Source organism: Maniola hyperantus, chromosome 4, assembly GCF_902806685.2.
Source record: "Maniola hyperantus chromosome 4, iAphHyp1.2, whole genome shotgun sequence".
Classification (NCBI taxonomy): Eukaryota; Metazoa; Arthropoda; class Insecta; order Lepidoptera; family Nymphalidae; genus Maniola; species Maniola hyperantus.
Window position 1 is genome coordinate 5,677,363 of NC_048539.1, and position 20,101 is coordinate 5,697,463.

At 41.7% G+C, this 20,101-nt stretch overlaps 1 protein-coding gene across 1 annotated transcript in view; it reads right to left on the reverse strand.

Moving 5' to 3' along the window:
• Positions 1–914: 914 nt before the first annotated feature.
• The window catches only part of RasGAP1 (Ras GTPase activating protein 1), a 43,229-nt gene continuing 24,042 nt past the window's right edge, over positions 915–20,101 (reverse strand). Inside the window, exons 3-16 of the mRNA XM_034985578.2 lie at positions 15,569–16,373; positions 15,366–15,481; positions 14,594–14,786; positions 13,745–13,893; positions 11,219–11,435; positions 10,621–10,824; positions 10,027–10,170; positions 9,542–9,636; positions 7,164–7,274; positions 6,445–6,593; positions 5,813–5,951; positions 5,512–5,699; positions 5,186–5,318; positions 915–5,078 (exon numbers count right to left, since the gene is read on the reverse strand). Coding sequence (XP_034841469.1) covers positions 3,746–5,078; positions 5,186–5,318; positions 5,512–5,699; positions 5,813–5,951; positions 6,445–6,593; positions 7,164–7,274; positions 9,542–9,636; positions 10,027–10,170; positions 10,621–10,824; positions 11,219–11,435; positions 13,745–13,893; positions 14,594–14,786; positions 15,366–15,481; positions 15,569–16,373 — 3,976 coding nt within the window. The 3' untranslated portion in view covers positions 915–3,745. The remainder of the gene's footprint in view (positions 5,079–5,185; positions 5,319–5,511; positions 5,700–5,812; positions 5,952–6,444; positions 6,594–7,163; positions 7,275–9,541; positions 9,637–10,026; positions 10,171–10,620; positions 10,825–11,218; positions 11,436–13,744; positions 13,894–14,593; positions 14,787–15,365; positions 15,482–15,568; positions 16,374–20,101) is intronic.

Here is a 20,101-nt window from a genome sequence, read left to right on the forward strand (position 1 = left end):
AATTAAATAAATAATATACTTTGAGAAAACATATTTTTATTATAGGACATGTTAGTGACATTCCAATTTTTAAAAAGAATTAGAATAAAATAGACAGCCAGTGTGACACATAAATTAATACAAAACCTTCTTTAACATATACGGTAAGGTGAACTACATTGTTTATGTATGGAGCGCGCATATATGCGGTGAGTACATAATTGCTTCTTCATACATAAATGCTGTATGTTTTCCCTCTCGGCACATAATATCGGTTTTATTGTTATGTAAAACCGTCATATTTTCTGCCGCGTACTGTTGGTAGAAGCTGTGGTAGCCTAGTGGTTAAGTCTTGTCAAATTGATTGGGTAAATCCAATAGCGACGTGTTTTCTTCTTTCGCGTTAACACGAGTAGATATTATTATGCAATAAGTAGGCATCTTTTCTTTTTGCTCTGTTCACAAGCACTCTGCATCACAGATCACTATAATATACTAGTCTAGCTCGGCATGGAACGACTGAGTACAGAATTCGGAAAAGGCCCGACGCAAGAATCGGTCGTGTATAGAGTACCTTCAGGTAGCCGGACCGGATGAAAAGAACCTGGCGTGTATTGCCGGCCTGAGTGCCATTGTCCACTCATTCGTATTCGTGTTTTTATGTAAGCAAAAATACACGGCGATCCGTTTTTTTGCCTACAAAACACGAATACGAATGAGTGGACAATCGCCCTTTATTCAAAATATCATCTTTCACACATCTTCTGAAACCAATTTTGTATCAAAATGTTCTGCCACAGGACCAATTAAAATCTGCGCCCGACAAGTGGGACCGGGCTCTAGTAGCCTGTAATACTATCAGACACAGCTATCCATATCTGTGCAGCTATCAGACCATATTCAGGAGCGTAAGGTGTCATAATAAAAACGCATACTGATATTTGAACTTAAATATGTAATTTTATTAACAAAGTGAAATAGGTGAAATAAATAACATAATTATATACTTTATAGAAATATTAATTTGTACATTACATAAATTGCTTTACAATTAATTACTTTTCTATTTTAATCATCAATATATAAGACAACAATATAATTTTGTAACAATTTTTAATTTTTCTATGTATTTTTGTTTCAAATTAAAAACCGCTACAAATTAACTTTATTTTGTCAAATAAAGTCCTTGGTATTGCAATAAAAAGTAAATTTGTATATTTACAGAAAACATAATTAAAAAATATTATATATCAGTTGAGTTTGTATAGTGAATCACAGTTCAAGTATGGTGTTCCGACATCGGTGTAGGCATGTTACAATGCTAAGGCCGTTATAATTCAACATTTAGAATATGCATTTTATTACATTCAATAACAAATCCGTAATAGAACTAGCAGCAAAATATTACATTAACAATATCACTTTTTAAGTACATTACGTTGGTGCAAAACTTTTGATTAAGCTTGTGTCATTAATATAAAAATTAGAAGTCGGAAACAATATTGTTTTTTTACCACTATGTCAGGCAAAATACATATTATATTTATTTGTTGCTGTATGATACGAACTTTATAATGGCCTAATCTAGATTAAAGAGAGAACAAACAATATATCACATGTACACATTCTTATGATACTGTTTTATTAGGTACACTCCGAGCATGCAAGACTCATTGATAATAATATTTTGTATATTTTCTTTAATAAAAATTGCATTTAATAACATTTTATATTATATAAGTTATTTCACAATAGTCAGTAGGTACTCGGAAGATATACTTAACTTTCAAGTTCATATGGCATTAAACTATATTGATATTTACATAAAATAAAATATACAAATATGTAAAGTACCTTATTTTATGTTGATAGATTCAATTTTTGACATCAATAGTCAATACCAATCACAGAAGAGATAGCGATTTTGCTTAGTATATTTTTTTGTTTAATATTATTTTTGCTTTGCAATATTATTGTGCTAGAGGAATGAGAGCCAACCGCTACAGGAGGCAGGTGGTTTAACACTTGGCACCTTTTGAGTATTAACACTATCATTACTACATTTAATCGTATCGGTACACTCGATCCAAAATACGTCTACGAACTAGAGGAGGCACATACTTCTACGAAAAGAAGTTCGAAAAATATAGCAATAAATACAACCATAGTTCAATAATTTACAATCGCACCATCTCCACGCACAGCACCACGTCGAGTTACGCCCTATGACCTATCTACAGCGCGAGTTCCCTTAGGACACGCGCAAACACATCTATGTAATGATCTATTTTTCCATAGCAGACATAAAATCCGGCCAAGTGCGAGTCAGGCTCGCGCAATGAGGGTTCCGTACTACAGTCGTATTTTTTCGACATTTTGCACGATAATTCAAAAACTATGATACATAAAAATAAATAAAAATGTGTTTTAGAATGAATGTACAGGTGAACCCCTTTGATACGATGCCCCACTTGACATAGTTATCTTACTTCGAAAATTGAAAATACTAATTACTAGTTTATGACCACAATTTAATTTTTTTGTGTGATGTAACCACAAATTCACGATTTTCAGATTTTTCCCCTAATGTCAGCTATAAGACCTACCTTCCTGCCAAATTTCATGATTCTAGGTCAACGGGAAGTACCCTGTAGGTTTCTTGACAGACAGACAGACATATATAACAAAGTGATCCTAAAAAACGGAACCCTTAGGTTCCGTTTTTCCTTTTGAGGCACGGAACCCTAAAAACCAAACAAGCGACGCGCGACGCTAAGACGTTTTAGTTTATTTAACTTGTAGTAGAAGTTCATAATTCGCGGTAAGAAAGTTCTATGCGCCTTGCATAGAGCATCACTACGCATTTCTGCGAGAATAGACTTGATCGAATTTAAATTAATTCAGCTAAGAAAAAATAGATTGTAATTTAGACTTGTTATTTATTTCATTCTAGTATAATCCTGATTTTATAGTCGGTTATGTTACAAAATTGTAACTTGATAAAAGATAAGAATAATGAGCAAATCGTGAAAATACTAGTTTTCAGATATCCAATAATTCCAAATTTAATGTGTGAGCGAACCATTATTATCATCGTCGTCATTTAACATAATAAATAGAGCGGGATTCCGAAAAACAACTATTTATTAATACTCTTCACGATGTATATTATTTATAGGATTCTTTTAGATATAAAAACAAGCAACAACCTCGAAATGAGTTTCATTGATATTATTGACACTGAAATTGCAGTAAACCTTCAGGTCCTTGTGCCTGGATTGTTGCAATAATATTTTTGAAATTTTTGAAATATTTGCAATAAGCTTACATTTCATATCCGAGGAAAAAGAAATTGCATAGTGAATACAATAAAATATAGTATTTCTAGAGATGAAATTCGGGACAACACGCTCCCACAGCGACGCAGTGTTGTCGGATTAATATATTACACACTATCCACCGCAATAGTTTACGGAAATGCCGGAGGGGTGCGTTACATGCGAGCACCCAATCGTTTACCATCGTGTGTAGGCGCAGTTTCTTTATACAAAATTAGGTCTGAGTAATAATTTATTAAGTAATATAACTCTTATGCAGCATCAACACCAACAGTGCGTTCTGTGATACGATCGGTGATCACTTTCGCTGCCTGAAAAATCCCACAGTGCAAAATTTTATCGCGTGGGCGCGACTTTCGGTTCTAACTAATCATATAAGCCAAGGAGTGTGGATTCGCCACAGCCACTAGTGTACGGCGCACTGCACTTCATAGTCTAATGTCGGTGGTGGCGGCGAGCAGCGGGCCGCGCGCGCGCCAGCCGGCCTCGCCCTCCGCGCCGCCCTCGTCGTCCGCGGCGCGCGCGTAGGCGTGGCACGGCACGTCGTCCTGCGCGCCGTAGCGGTGCAGCGTCAAGAACTTCAGGTTCGCCACGATCGACGAGTTGATCGGTCTCGTCGGAATGTTCACCGTGGTGGCGGAGCGCTCGATGCGCTTGGTGCGGCCCTCGTTCGGCGCGAGCTCCAGCGACTGGCCGCGTCCGTACAGCCTGGACTGCCCGAAACGCGGTGTCAACCGTCCAATAAGATTGTCCTCCTTCCGCGTGCTCTTCGAGCTCTGAGCGTCCTCCGGGGGCTTTGGCTTCTTCTTCAGAAAGAACGGAGTTAGCCTCTCCGCGAGCGGCCGCGAGGAATGCGATCCGGCGTCGTGCACGTTCGAGGTCGAGTTGGATGTCTTCAGCGGCTTCATCGAGCCCGACTGAGTTTTGATCGGGTTTGATTTCCGCTGCAAGCTTATTCTCGAGAACATCCCGTACTCCTCCTTCTCTTTGACCTCGAAAGGCTCCTCGCATTTACTCTCCGTCGCGTCGCGATCCGGGGGTTCGTCCTCGCACACCTTCAACACGCAGTACGTGTCGCGCTGCAGTTCGTCGAGGAGGCTGTCGTCGTTCGACACAGTATCGATTTTACTCCCGGGCCGAGATTCGCCGTGGTCCAAATTCGTCAATCGTCCCTCGGAGCGAGTGCCCTCCGGCAGGCTGGTGGTCGAACCGCACATCGCGTCGTGCCTAAACGTCGAGTGCTCGTCCGACTTGGTGACGTCGACGTCGGGCGGGCGGGGCTGCACGGGGTGCAGGCGCGCGCGCGGCGGCACGGCGGGCGGCGCGTCGTCGGCGGGCGCGTGGCTCATGAAGTCGGCCATGAGCTCGTACTCGCGGCAGCGGCGCGGCGGCGGCTGCAGCTCCACGTCCACATACTCGCAGAGCGGCGCGGCGCGCGGCGGCGACAGGCGCGCCGGCTTGGGTGGGCGCGCGGGCCGCTCGGCGTCGCCGTCGTCGTCGGGCTTGAGGCGCGACATGGCGAGGTAGCCGCTGCCGGCGGAGCGCGCCGACTTGCCGGAGGAGCGCTCGTCGGCGAGGCGCGCCAGGCGTAGCGACTCGGTGCTGGAGCAGAGCTCGTGCGCGGCTTGCAGCGCCTTGCCGTCCAGGTCGACGCCGGGCGAGGAGCCGCCGCGCCACGGCCGCCAGAACAGCGACCCGCTGTCCGCGTTGCCCGCGGCGCCTGCCAGCTGCAAGTAGTTGTCGTCTCCGATCGGGGCTTGCCTGGAAGCGTCATTAAAAACGATTAAAAATATAATATATTAAATCAAACAAACAAATTCCAACGTTAAAACAATGTAATGAAAAATACTTCAAGCCAAATTACTCACTTGCTGCCATATTTCGTTTCCCTCGCTAACGATCTTCTGTATATACAATGTCGGTGTTCGAGGTCAAACATAATTTTTTGTAGTTCACGTAACGTTACCGCTTCGGCTTCGCGCTCTTCGGGACTCATGTCATCTGAAATAGCATAACAAAATTAACTTTGACGTTAAAAGGTTTAATTCAGACGAATGATATTGTAAAACTATTATAGATCGTCGATAAAGAAACACTTGATGTCCATTTTAAGGAAGTGAATAACCAGTCTCGTCAGCGCACCGCTCTAGCGCGAGCTGACGGTCTAGGCTCAGGTATAGCAGTAGGTGCTCACCGGGCGGGCGGTGCAGCCGCTCGTCGAGCCGGTGCACGTGCGATACGAGCAGCGCGTGCAGGCGCTGCAAGTCGCGCGCGGGGTCGAGCCGCAGCGCCAGCGCGGCCGGCCCGCACGTGGCCTCCGCCTCGTTCGCGCCGCCGCCGCCGCCGCCGCACCCCTCCGCGTCGGGTTCCGTTCGTCCGCAACTGTGAAGAAAAAACGTTACTTTTAGGCCACATTTAGTTTAGTACTGATGAAGCATCGGATTGCAGCCGCAGCCACTCGGCGCGCTCTACGCAGTAGAGGCTGTAGCTCTTACCATGTCCACTTGCAGTCGGCGTAGTACCCCTTGTGCGGCGGCGCGGGCGAGTGCCTGCACAGCGCGGACAGCAGCCGCAGCCACTCGGCGCGCTCCACGCAGTTGCTGGCCTGCACGAACAGCACGCGCTCCCGGTGCACTGCAAACATTCAGGGCATCAACCCAACGGAACATTCAGAACATGAACACAATGGAACATTCCGAACATTGAACACAACAGAACATTCAGAACATAAAATCAACTTTAACATTCAGAAAATGAAATAAAACTGCACTCACAAGCACACACGCATCCACTCAAGTAATACATCTCTGATTTCACACGACTTAGGATGTTATTTAGAGGGTCAAATGGGGCCGATTCTCTTGTACACTATCTCTAAACTAAACTAAATTAACAGGTCTAAACCTAATGCTATCCTGTTCCTCAAGCAACATTTTGAAAGTGATAGGAATAGATTTATGTGTGCCACTTTAGTTTAGTTTTGAGATTGTGTTGTTCCATTGGAATTAGTCACATTAATTGTGTTATTTATATGACTCCATTTTTGGTAGAGTTATACCGTTCATCACTTTGAAATATTCTACGAAGTATACTATCTACGCACATTTTTTTCTTAATATTCACTCACCGATCTGGAAGATGTTGTTGGCGTCGAGCGGCGCGCCGGCGGGCGGGCAGTCCACGGGCCGCACGCTGAGCACGCCGGCCAGCGCCAGGCGGTGCGCGCCGCGCACTCCCACGCCCTTCGCGCCGCACCGCGACCACGACAACTCCCCGCTGAAACACAAACACTTTTGTAATGCGATCAAAATAACAACAATAGGAATGACTTCCAGACATATTTTGACGTGTTTGCTCTCATTAGCATTATCTACCGATAGACGTTTTCAGCTGAACATACGTAGGTCTCACATGCCACGGTATTGCGCCACCTGAATCCAGAATCCATGCCACCGCTTGTCCACCGATAAGTACGCGACAGGTCGAAATGACATAAGGCGGGGGGCCGCCGCGCACTAACCCGGTGCGGTTCCCACTCCGATTGTCATCTCGACCTGTCGAGTACTATACTATGGAGTCTTCCAACGCTGCGCTTTTCGGTGCAAAGTCGCTATTCCAGCACCTTGGGACCCCAGCGTCTATCGGGTATAGTGATGCATGTGTGCGTACAACGTCACCACCCTCCCTCCACCCCATTACCCACCCAAGTAAAACACGCCATGAGCAAGTACCAGGGAGCTCTTCCGCGATTCGGCTCATATAACCGAGAGAATAGAAGGTGGAAAGTATATACATTTCAGTATTCCGATATCGATATCAAGTCGGCCAATGAAAGAACGCCCTTACCTGGTGAGCCGGAAATGTCTCCGCTTGGAGTGGGCGTGTCCGGTGCGCGCCCAGCGCCGGCGCGGCGAGCCCGTGCCACCGCGCACACCTTCCGAACGCTTGATCATTGTCCTACACACAACCACACAGTATTAAACAAACTTCAACTCAAATAAATTGCGCTACGAGGATTCCGTACTTTGGAGGGATACGTGTAATTATTTTGTTATTTAAATTACATATCTCAAACTGCAATTGTTTGTAAAATATATTTTTGTGTGATACATTTGTAACTACAAATTAACGATTTTCAGATTTTCTCTTACTTGCGCTGTGACTTAGGTCATGGGAAGTATACTCCAAGTAGGTTTGATTTATTTGCGAGTGTCGTATGTTTGTCGTATATGTGGCATAAATGGCCGTATTTTTCAATTATTTTGACTTGATTTTTACAGCTCCATGAAGTCAACTTAATACCTTATCGGAATATATAAAAGGAAAAGATGACTGACTGATTTATCAACGCTCAGCTCAAACTACTGCACGGATCGGGTTGAAATTTGGTTTGCAGATAGCTATTATAACGTATGTATCCGCTAAGAAAGGATTTTTAAAACTTCAACCCCTAAGGGGGGTGAAATTTGTGTAGTCCATGTGAACGAAGTCTCGAGCATAAGCTGCTTTCTGAGATAAAGGAACAGACGGATAACAAAGTGATCATAAGGGTTCTATATTATATACTAGCTGATCCCCGCGGCTTCGCCCGCGTAGATTTAGGTTTTTAAAGATCCCGTATAGCCTATGTCACTCAGGAATAATGTAGCTTTCTACTGGTGAAAGAATTTTTAAAATCGGTTCAGTAGTTCTAAAGATTACCCCCTACAAACAAACTTAACGACATTACCTCTTTATATAATATACAACGGGCCGTGCAGCAGAAATCGTAATATTTTAATTTCGCCATAACTTCAAAACCAAACGTCCAATTTTAATCATTCAAAGACCAAATATTATCTCCATAAACTGTTCTTAGTGATGAAATCATTTATTTTGATAAGGATTAATAGCATGAGTAAAATAAACGCGTTTAAATGTAGTCCAAAAAAAATTCAAGATTTTTAAATAAAAAAATGGTTGCTGTGCCTCACTCGACATAGATGGGTATAGTGTGTCGCGGACTTTTTTGTAGATATTTATAAGATCTACAATTAATTAGAACATTTTATGGTTCTATCTTTTATAGTTTAGGCAGCGTACGCAAAATAAGTAACTTTTCTGGTTGATTTTTTACACCTTGTGTCCGAAAAACCCAAATATCTTACGGAACCCTATTTTTTTCCAAAATAAAATATAGCCTATGTTACTCGTGGATAATGTAGCTTTTGAATGGTGAAAGAATTTTTAAAATCGGTCCAGTAGTTTTTGAGCCTATTCAGTACAAACAAACAAACAAACAAACAAACAAACAAAGTTTTCCTCTTTATAATATTAGTGTAGATAAGGTATCTATATTTTTACCTTTTGAGGTACAGAACCCTAAAAACAGATTTCACTTACAAAAATACAACTGATTCTCTTTCTCTAAAGTGCCCAAACTACTTTTCATTACTTGAGTTTTAGTGCTTATCTTTGATTTGCAAAATTGAACCTATGAAACCAATTGGGTATTTGACTACATCAAAAATAAATTATTTCTCAGTGATTATTAAATAGGTCTTCCAAAATACGTAAAATCCACGTCCTTTGTTGATTAAACTAAAAAAAGCACATCAAATGATTGTGACGTCACACACCGGTATTTCATAGAATATCGCATTCTAAGTCAAATACCGTATTTAAAAAAAATCAAAGTTATAATGGCAACTTTGTCAAATATGTTAATATTGAAAAAACATGAAAGTGGGCACATACGTAAATTGACATACATAAATTGTTTTGTTTTTAATTAATTACTATGCTCGCGACTTAAGTGGATTACACAAATTTCAAACCCCTATTTCACCCTTTAGGTTACGGATGAATTTTCAAAAATTCTTTCTTAACGGATGCCTTCGTCATAATATCTATCTGCATGTCAAATTTCAGCACGATCCGCCAGTAGTTTGAGCTGTGCGTTGATAGATCAGTAAGTCAGCCAATTTTAAAACAAACAATCATGAGCTCGGAAAAGAACACATAATAATGTAATTAAATGTGAACCAAAGTGAGACTGGAAATCAAAATTGATCCACAAAAATCAATGAACATGGAAAACGGAACAAACAGTAAAATCAAAGATACATACCCATAACTGTTCCAAATGATGCACAAACAAAACATAATATTCGATTATAGATCATTCCGTAAGACAAAATGAAGTGCTAAGTGAGAAAGAAAATTGAGTCACTAGATCCACTTACCCCTCCTTCAGTAAAACCGGTGTCTCTTGTATGTTGTTATTCTGGGTGTCCGAACTCGTAGATATTATTTCTAGGAACTGTTTTATCGCTTGCACCTGTGAGCGGAAACAAAATATATTATAAGTCCCGCAAATTGCTATTGCGCTGGAACCATGTCTCATTAACATCGAAATGACGTCATTTGACGTATGTTTAGGTAAAAATATACCTTCAGCTCGAAACTTCAGTCTAGTGCTGACGCTACTAAAATGGCGACCACGCGTTTTAGCAATTTGCGGGACTTATATTACATAGCAGAATTACGGAAAAGGGACCTTTAGAAGGAGATAGCAAATTTGTAGAGCACTGTCTCTGTCGTTGAGACCGACAAAACGTATAGATATGTGTGACAGAGACACCTCTCTAGAAAGCCGAAATGTCATTCAAAAGGCCGATGTACATTACTTTCGGCCGCGTACTGTACATGGCTTCTAGTGTGTTCTTACATGTCTCGGCGTGCAAAAGCTGCGATACAGCTCGGCCATGTACTCCTCCTTGCAGACCTGCTGCGCCGAGCGGCTGCTCACAAGGTTGCCCAGCGATTGGATGGTTTTCGAGATCAGGGTCAGCGTCCGGTTCGTTTGGGGGTCCTAACAAAAATAGATAAAGATTCAAACTTCAGTTGCATACATCAACTCTTGAGTTTGATTTTTTCCAGCACCATCGTGTTGTAGTCTCTATACGTACGGATATGACAGATCGTGACCTAGCAGCCAAAAAAGATGAAGAATAAATAGCCTCACTGTGTTTATTAAATCTCTGTCTACGTCGCTGTAAAACAAATACCAAGTCATAATTTTCTTCGTGGTGAGATCAACGGAACGAAACGGCTGAATGCGACGGGCGCGGCGGGAAAAAATTCAGGAAGATGAAACCGGATACAATGGAACTGGAGCATCATAGTTCCGCATTGGCGGGAAGTACCGCGCAATGCCGCTGCGCGTCGAACAGGCGACATTTCAGATGGCGGTATGAGGTAACCGCATCAGATCGCAGGTATCGAGAGCGACGGGCTGTGTATAAAATCGTATAAAACTCACAATTTGTTCCGTGGTGAGATCAAAGAGCCTCGGGCCGAGTATGGCGGGCGCGAAGAACCTCAGGAAGATGAAGCCGGAGACGACGGAGTAGCGCACCTCCGCGTTGGCGGGGAAGTGCCGCACGGCGCACTGCCGCAGCGCGTCGAACAGGCGGCACATGGCGGCGGGGCACGACGCGTACGACGACGTAATCGCTGCGAACACCTGCGAAAAATATGTTTTTTTTAAATTGATAACTAGATGATGCCCGCGATTTCGATTTTTAATATCTTGTGAACTCTTTGATTTTCCGCAATAAAAAGTAGCCTATGTCCATCAAAACTTGTGGTCGCCGCAAAATTATATTTTCCTATTAATAAGGCTTTATTGACGCTATATCATAGCAAAGGTGTAACGTCACAACAGAAGGAGTTTTATTGCTCCCGTTAACCGCTAACTTTCGATCATCAATTTTTACGTTTGAGGTTGGTTCGGCACGGCCGATGCTCGGCCCACGCGGCGACCAACGTTGACCGAATCACGCCACATAAATGTTCAGTTAGCCCGAAAAACGCATCTTTCAACCATTTCTTTGAACATCTCTGTAAATTTAGCTTACCCGTTCGACATAGTCCTTGAGGTTGGCTAGGTTTGCGGCGACAGCAGCCGCAGGCTTGACCCGTGCGGGGTCGATTTCACAGGGCCGACGCTCAGCCAACACGGCGGCCAACGTTGGCCGAAGCACACCACGCAGGTACGCCGCACCCGTCAGACGCATCGTCTCGTCCATCATCTTTGAAACCAGCGTGTTGCCACGAAAAATTGTCGTCGCATCACTGTAAAAAAGATCAATTTTATAATCGATAATAATGATTAATTATTGTCTTTTAGATCCCTTGAAAGCATAGCGCCTTAACAATTTTGCATAGAGATTTCATTAAATGCTAGCAAATAATTTATAGAAAACGTTATTTTAGGGGTTTGTCTCAAAAATGTCTTAACATCTCGCGGTAAGAATGAACTCTCAATGAAAATGATTATCAATGGATATCATTGGCTTCTAGAAAACTTTTTAAGTGGTTTAAGAGGTGGTAATCTTTAACTGTGTTATTGTTTGTTTGTTTTTAAGTGAAAACTGTTGGCTTAAAAATAAAAAAAGATTCTGACGAATTGATAACCTCTTCCTTTTTTGAAGTCGGTTAAAAAGGCTAGACAACCTCCCATTAAGCACATAATTATTATAATTTTTAATAATAAATGGGAAATTTTCTCTCAAACACAAAGAGTTTATGTCTAAGCAGAGAACATTGTAAAATAACAAACAAATAACAATAGATCGCCGGAATAAATAAATCATTCTGCGAAATTATATTAATTATGTCAATAGTAGGTATTGAGGAAATGCTTGATGTGTTATACCTATACTTATATATTGATATTAATAATTGAAACCGTTGATGCTAGGTACAGCAAAGTTATTATCAGCGTTATTACATTCACTTCCTGCGCGCACGTTGGAGTCACATTACTGATAATGACTATCTTTGCGAAAACAGAAATGTTTACATTCAAACAAAAATGCATAGTATAAATATAAACCAAGTATGTACCTACATAAACTATTGGCGAGATTAGATTTATTTTTTAACCGACTTCAAAAAAAGGAGGTACGTATTTTATTGAAAAAAAATAACTCCTTAAATGTGAACCAATTTCAATATCATTGTTTTTATGTATTTATCAATTAAAACAATGAACTGAACCAATTTACTGATAAATAATCATACAAGCACACCCCTCATAAATAAAAAGGTTGTTCAAACGTAAATGACGATTTTGATGTTCCAAAAGATATTGAAAAAATTTCGGTGCAAAAAAATGCCCTGTACAAATCGTCAAAGCGCAAGATGTGTCCAAATTCATGCCGAAAATATGTGTAATAAATAAAACTGTACGTCCTGTCAAGTACGAGTCGCACACGAAGAATTCCGTACCATTGTTGTACTTTTTAATTTTTAATATTTGCATAGCAGCCATTTTGAAATACGTCATCTTGGTTTTTTATTATTTGTTATTATAGCGGCAATACAAAATACACTTTGTGAAAATCTCAGCTCTCTACCTATTACGGTTCATGTCATACAGTCCGCTGACAGGCAGACGGATGACAGACGGACGGACAGCGGAGGCTTAGTGATAGGGTCCCGTTGGCACCCTTCGGATACGGAACCCTAGTACAGTTCTTGCAATTCACGAAGGCGAGTGAACTTTACTTGTGGTTACGTCGTATACATGGACATTGCGTAAGTGTGCGTGCATGTCGAACCAATCAGTCGCGAACCAGCGCTCATTTACACACACATTTACTTCACCTTACTTGTACTTATGCGACTTAAACACAAGCATGAGCCACTCGCCTTCGTGAAATGCAAGAACTATACATAAAATATGTACATCGCAGATGCAATGTGGTCAAGGTAATTATTGCGATAAAACTAAATCGCTCCTAAAATTCCCATAAAAACGTCGCGTTGCATTGTGGAGCCAGTGTAGTTTCTACATGATAGTAATTATGGACATTAATGTTTAAATTACGCTTTTAAGATAGCAATCGTTTGCCCGTGATGTTAATATAGAAGATTGCTCACACGCACTCTCTTGTATTAGTTTAAAGATTATAATGACAATGATTATCTCGTGACGATAAAATATACCGTGGGTTACATTCATAATAATAATTATCATGATGAAATAATTTCAATGAAAAATTGTCAGTATGTGAAAATGATTGTGGGACAAATCTTACGAGAAGTAACCTAGCTAGCTCGTTCCTCAACGCTTTCCATCACAACCCATATTATAAATGCGAAAGTGTGTTCGTTTGTATGCCGATTTTTTGGTTCGTTGTTTTGTCCTTTAATCACGCCGCAACTGAGCAAAAGATTGACGTGATTTTTTACATGGATATAGTTGAAGACCTGGAGAGTGACATATGCTACTTTTTATCCAGGAAAATCAGCTAGTACAAACAGGTAAGGTAGTTAATTCTAGTCATACTAGTCTGTTGTGTTCAGGAGCGCTGATCCCCGAGGCGCGCTCCGATTGGTCGATTGTCGACTGTGTTGGTGCCGTGCATGAAACTTACGTGAGGACGGATATCTCTGCGTTGGCGAGTTCTTTGACAATGGGCACGATGAGGTCGTGGTGCGTGAACAGCCTCACTAAAGGTTGCGCCGCGTCCGTCTTGCTCGATACGATCTCGCCAAGAATGTACACTGCAGACGTCGTGATTGGCTGCAATAGAAAATACTTTTGAGTTCAATCTTTTGCGGTTTGACATAGCTCAACCAGTTCTGAAGCTGAAGTGGTAATGTGTTGGTCATATAGAAGGGAATGGAATGGATATTTTGCACGGAAAAGCGTAGCGTTGACAGACCATCTAATAGGGGGACAAAATCATCACTAAACGAATAACAAGAAGCCACTGGATACAAACAGCACTAGATCGTGCCTAAAAGAGATCTATGAGAGACGTCTATCGGTTGAGTAAGTAGAAGAAACCAATTAACAGCCCTACATGCCTCGCTTATCAGTAGACCAAAAAGAGAGAATATTTCTCTCCTCAGTAGTGACGATGACTAGCCCCTGGAATTCGAGCGCAAACGTACGAAAAGAAGCTACGCTAGAATACAGAAGCCGCGCCCTCGCTCGTAATTCATAGATGATTGCAGCGTTGATTGGTGAACAAGCGCTATGGTGCCATTTCCACGGATGAGGAAATCGTGGCGAGATAGTCTCGCTGTGTCACAAAATTCGATACAAACTGTATGGGCCAATTTCCACAGGGCGATATATCGTTGCGATTGTTTGTATCGAATTTTGTCACACGGCGAGCCTACCGCCGCGATTCTCATGGACCGTGAAGATGGCGCCAGAGTGTGAATGTATGTATTTGAGGATGCCATAAATGAGGATAACTGAAGAGACGGCTAACCTTTTGTTGCACGCTGCGCAGGAAGAGCTCTTCGAGGTCCGTGTAGTGGTGCAACGGGAACACATGGTCCACCGTATACTGCAGTAGCAGCCGCAGCGAGCCTAGCGTGGCGCTGCCCGCCGCCGACAGCCGCGTGCCCGGCGGCGTCGCGCCCCGCGACAGCGCGCCGCCCGCGCGGCACCGTAGGAAATACCTGTCCGTAACATCAACCATTAGAACGGCTATAAACGGGCGGCTCGAGCAGTTTATCGTTAAACAATGTACACAGACTGCTCGAGTAGTCTCGCGAGTCGTGTATGACAATGAAGGGAAGACAACACTGCACTATGCAGTTGCAACTTGAAGAAGTCAGCCACAACTGCTTCAAGCTGCAACTGCAAGGAGCAAGATGTGCTTTGTAAAAAAGTTCCACTGTTTCTCACAATATTATTAAAGTTCTCTAGTTCTGAAAATATGAAGAAGGAATCAAAAGCTCCATTGGCCGTTTCACACAATGTAATTAGTGTTCTTTAGTCTATGTTGCTAGGTTCGATCTACTTTTTGGCATGCCTGCAAAACATTGGTCTTAATATTATAATATGATAGGAGTGCTGCACAATACACAGATGGTCGTGAGCATTTTTTGATTGAGAATTGAGATCAAAGCATTACGAAAGGTATTGAAAATCTCAGAAATCTTTCGTTTCAAACGCTTAAAGTACTGCGCTATTGAAAACGAAGGCTGATAAAATAGAAGGCGATCATAAATGACACCATAAAATATGTCTCTTACCAAGCACATAGTGGCGAAGGTGCAGGCTGCCGTAACTGCAACCGCACTTCGCCGAGAAATACTGGTGTGGCCGCGTCGTGCCAAACGGAAACCCTCGCTTCACATGCTACTCCTGCCTGTAACGACAGAGTACAAAAACTTGGCTTTATAATGCTGTTCCCAAACAAATATAACCTTTAAAGTACAGATTACAACACACTCACTGTTTGCGAACCATCTTTATCCTTCGGATCGGCCTCCATCACGAGATCGAAGCAGAAAATTTCATCAAACTGGGGATTAACAGTTTTTTTTCTAGGTTTTGTGCGTCTTTCGACTCTTCGCCCGTTGGAATATAATAATGTAACGAGAGCGAAGGGATCACACTGCCCATTCTTTGTGGTGAGTTCAGAACATTCGAGAACTCGTAACCGGATCGTGTCAGGACCTACACGAGCTGCACAATGTCTTTCTGGGTCCGACCAATAGTCGGCTGCGGTGGGTGTGGGTGATGCGTCAGATTCTGACATCGCATGCATCGGGGGTTTCGTCCGTACCGCCCACTGCGCGCGATCTTTTAGGCTCTCCGATCGCGACAGGGCCAACGCTGGCTCCGTTGCGACTGGGCTGAGAAGCTTTTTGTTCGTGGAGCTGGAACTCGTTCCGAACCTAATACTCTCTTTACAATATTCTGACAGCCTTGTGAGATTGTTTGCCTTCGTCTTCGCCGAGCAGTTGTCGGCATTCGGGTCCGGATCGGGCGGCTTTGGGTCCATTCGTAACCGTTTTCTCGAGTCCTCCAGAGTGAGTTCGATGTATGCCTTGCCCTGAACTTCGGAATCTGCGTCCACCGGCCGCAAGGCGAACCAGTGATCTTTATTGTTGTATCGCTGCAAATCTTCGCGTTTAATCGCGACCTTCCCGAGGACCTTATCTTGTTTGAGATGCTTATCGCGGTCGAACACGTATATGGATAGGTATCTGAATCTTCGTGGTACTTCGAACTGGAATTCCTCGCCGAAAAATGGGCTGAAACAATGTTTTTAAATGAGTATGACGGAAGTGGGTACAGAAGATATCAAATAGTAAACAAACGGCATAACTATCATCTAAAATACATTATATTACATAATATTATGTAAATGTCGTGTGTGAGTTATCGAAATGTTGTATTAAATTATTCAGATTGAATAAACTTGACTTTTATTTATCGGCATATCGAGCAAGTATTGTAGGAGCTACACTAGGTACTATTTGCTTGAACATTAGCTATGATGATGTGACTATACTAGCGTGAGTGGCGTAAAAAATAAGCGCATCGCAGAAAACTCGGCGATGGATCAACCAATTGCTTGCTCTCGCGCAGTAGAATTCGGTCGGTCAAAACTTAAAAATTGACTGCTCATTTTTCAAGATGTTTGCTGCTTACCATACAGAGTTATACTCATACAGTAGGTAAAAAAAGTCTGACGACAGCGGAGGGAATGTATCTGCGCTTAAATATTGTTTTTATTGGCTGACAAACCAATGCGCGGCAGCGTAAAGACCTGACTTCGAACCACCAAGTATATCGATTGACCACTGCGCAGATTCATAGTTCGTTTTTCGTGACACCAATAGAACGCCGTGTTTCAGACCAATAAGTTGTGACACTAGTTTTCGACAAAATTTGTAAAAAATTGTGTCAAATGATAAACTTGGACAAATAAACTCGTTGTTTCAGAAATATTATTTTGTCTCTCTTCGAATCGAGTAAAAGTTTATGGAGTAAACAAAAAATGGCAACAATGACCAAAGTTGATAATGGTCAGTGGCTACATGTAGAATATCGTTTACATGTCAGATTTTGGTGTAAGTGCGGTGTAAGGCTACATTAGAAAGCAAATAAGTAAACATTCTTATGGCAGTGAATCCCTTCAAAGTGCACATGATAATCATCGCGGCACGGCTATGCGTGGGCTCCCATCGTTCACGACAAAGGTGAAAGTTTTTACACTCGCCTTTACAGTCATACTACATCATCCAACAGAAATATTGATGCACAAAGACTATTATGAAAATTAACGTGGCTAATGTAACAAGGCATGACGAATTCTTTACTTTGATAACATCTATAACCATAGTAAGTAATCTTCCTAAAGATATTTCGTTTATTATTAGTATTAGGAATGTTATGTACAAAATTACGAGCTATTTTGCACTCGAAAGGCATTACATAATATTTACAAATCTTCCTTAAATGAATTCTACTTGTTATATTTTGGTAAAATAGGTAAGAAAGAGTACCTCTACTTTGCTTTTGAGTGTGGACTGTGGAGTTCTCCGATAGCGACAGTGTTGAGAATAGGTACCTACCTAAGGTATACCTAGCAACGTTGCCCCAACTCAACATTTTGGTATGAGCCTTTGATGACTCAACTCTGGAGGAGCTCTGGAGGTCAACTTTAGAGGATCGAATTTGACCTTTATCTATTTCTCTGCGCGTCGCAGTGTATACCTATGCTAAAATGTCGTCTAGGTTACTATCATTAATATCTGATATTAGTCGTTTAACCTAAGAGTCGAAATCGTACAGTATCGGGAGCATCTGGGAGCCCTGCATATTTATTACCTCAAGGAGACCCGTACTGCTATTGGAAGGGGTCACGATACACGACACGAGAAATACCTACGACGCAGAGAGACCAATTAATAAAGTAGGTATTCTTGTTAAGTATGTAAAGAAAAGGAAAAGTTTAGTCATTTCTTAATGTATCAAAACGTGTCTTATGTTTAACAGTGTCTTGCATCCTTTGTGCATTGAGTCTTATTTCGGATGTAATTAGCGTGCGTCACATGACACGATGAGAACGTTATGATTATTCATCATAATCAATCCATCATCATTGGGTTGGCAGTTTGACATTGATTAAAAACTTCACGCGTCCTGTCCCTCATAGGTCACTCATACTAAACTAGCGGCACGCTATGATGGCCGGTTTGACGTTTGTCCGCTCATGAAGTTCCGTATTAATTGATAACGACTTTGAAGGAAATAATTGTATTACTTTATTGACGATAGTGATGTGCAGAGATTCATAAATTTTATCGAATGTAGTTTTAGGTTTAGGACTCAAAATTTATTTATTAAATTGATTTCTTAAATGTATACAAGTGTAGAAAAATCAGTTTGCACCATTTAAGGGGTGAATGTACTTGTGAATATGAACAATTTTCACTATGTGGACAAACCTCTGAAATCGCAAAAAAATATCAATAAATTTTTAAAAATGGAATCTAATACGATCGTCACATAGGATCGCTGGCTAGCACAACTACTACCTCCGGCAAACTCGCGTCAATGCTCAATGCAAAACAAAGCAGTTTCGAATTGACGTTGCTTCGAAAAGTATAAACTGTCAGTGCAATGCGATTGTGATATAGTTTTGACCTGGCTTTGGATTTCAAATATTGATACTGCATTACTGTTGACCCTTGCTCGTTAATTTGGACTCTGTTCAAGCCCTTTGTTGTGGATTTCGTCGATATGACCGAACGTACGCAGAGAACTGTTCTAAATAGTCAGACACGTGAGTTCCTAATACGCCTTCGTAACTATTTCGATCGTGAAGCTCAAAATGGAGGGCCAATTTTACCTATAACGTCAGTGGTTGAACGCGTAGCTGATGCGCTTAATATTGGACAACGAACTGTTAGACGGATAACTAAAAAAAAATATGGCGAGACTGGCACAGAAGAAAATAAACTTCACACACCAAAAAAGAGAAAACGAGCAAAACCAGTCGTAGGCATCGATAGCTTTGATGCCGATGCTATCCGAAGACATGTTTACGGCTACTATTTACAGAAGGAGTATCCAACAAGAAAAAAGTTGGTGCATTCACTGAAGGAAGCTGGATTATTCTTCGGTGGGGAAAGTTCTTTAACGAAGATTTTGAAGACCATTGGATTTCGATACAAAAAATGTAACAAACGCAAAATATTGATGGAAAGATTTGATATAGCGATGGCAAGGTATACTTTTTTACGGCAAGTGAAAGAAATCAAAAATTGGCAAAATGTTGTGTTCTTGGATGAAACATGGCTTAATGCTAACCATACTGTAGGCCGTTCTTGGAACGATGACACAGCAGCATCTACTTCCAAAGTTCCTGTAGGAAAAGGATCGCGACTTATAATTTGTCACGCCGGAACCATCAACGGGTTTGTCGAAGGTTCTCTCATGGCTTTTGCGTCAAAAACCACTGGAGACTATCATGAAGACATGAATGGAGAAAAGTTTACTGAATGGTTTACCTCAATGTTGTGTAGCCTCCCTGAACCATCTATTATAATTATGGACAACGCCCCATACCACTCGATGCAAATTGACAAGCCACCTGCCCAATCCCAAAAGAAAGCTGATATCGTCGCATGGCTTCGTAAAAATGGCGTAGATGCAAACATGAATATGTTAAAAGCGGAATTAGTACGTCTTTTAAAAGAAAACAAACCAACCAAGATCCGATACGTCATTGACGAAATAGCATTAGAACATGGGCACAGAGTTATACGGTTACCGCCTTACCATTGTGAGTATAATGCGATTGAGTTGGTGTGGGCTCAAATTAAGGGATATGCTGCAAGACACAATACAGAACCCCCATTTACCACAAAAAAAATGCTAAAATTATTAGAAGAAGCTTGTGAACATGTGACTAAAGGAGACTGGGAAAAGGTTGTGAATAGAACTGTTAAATTAATAAGGGAAGATTATG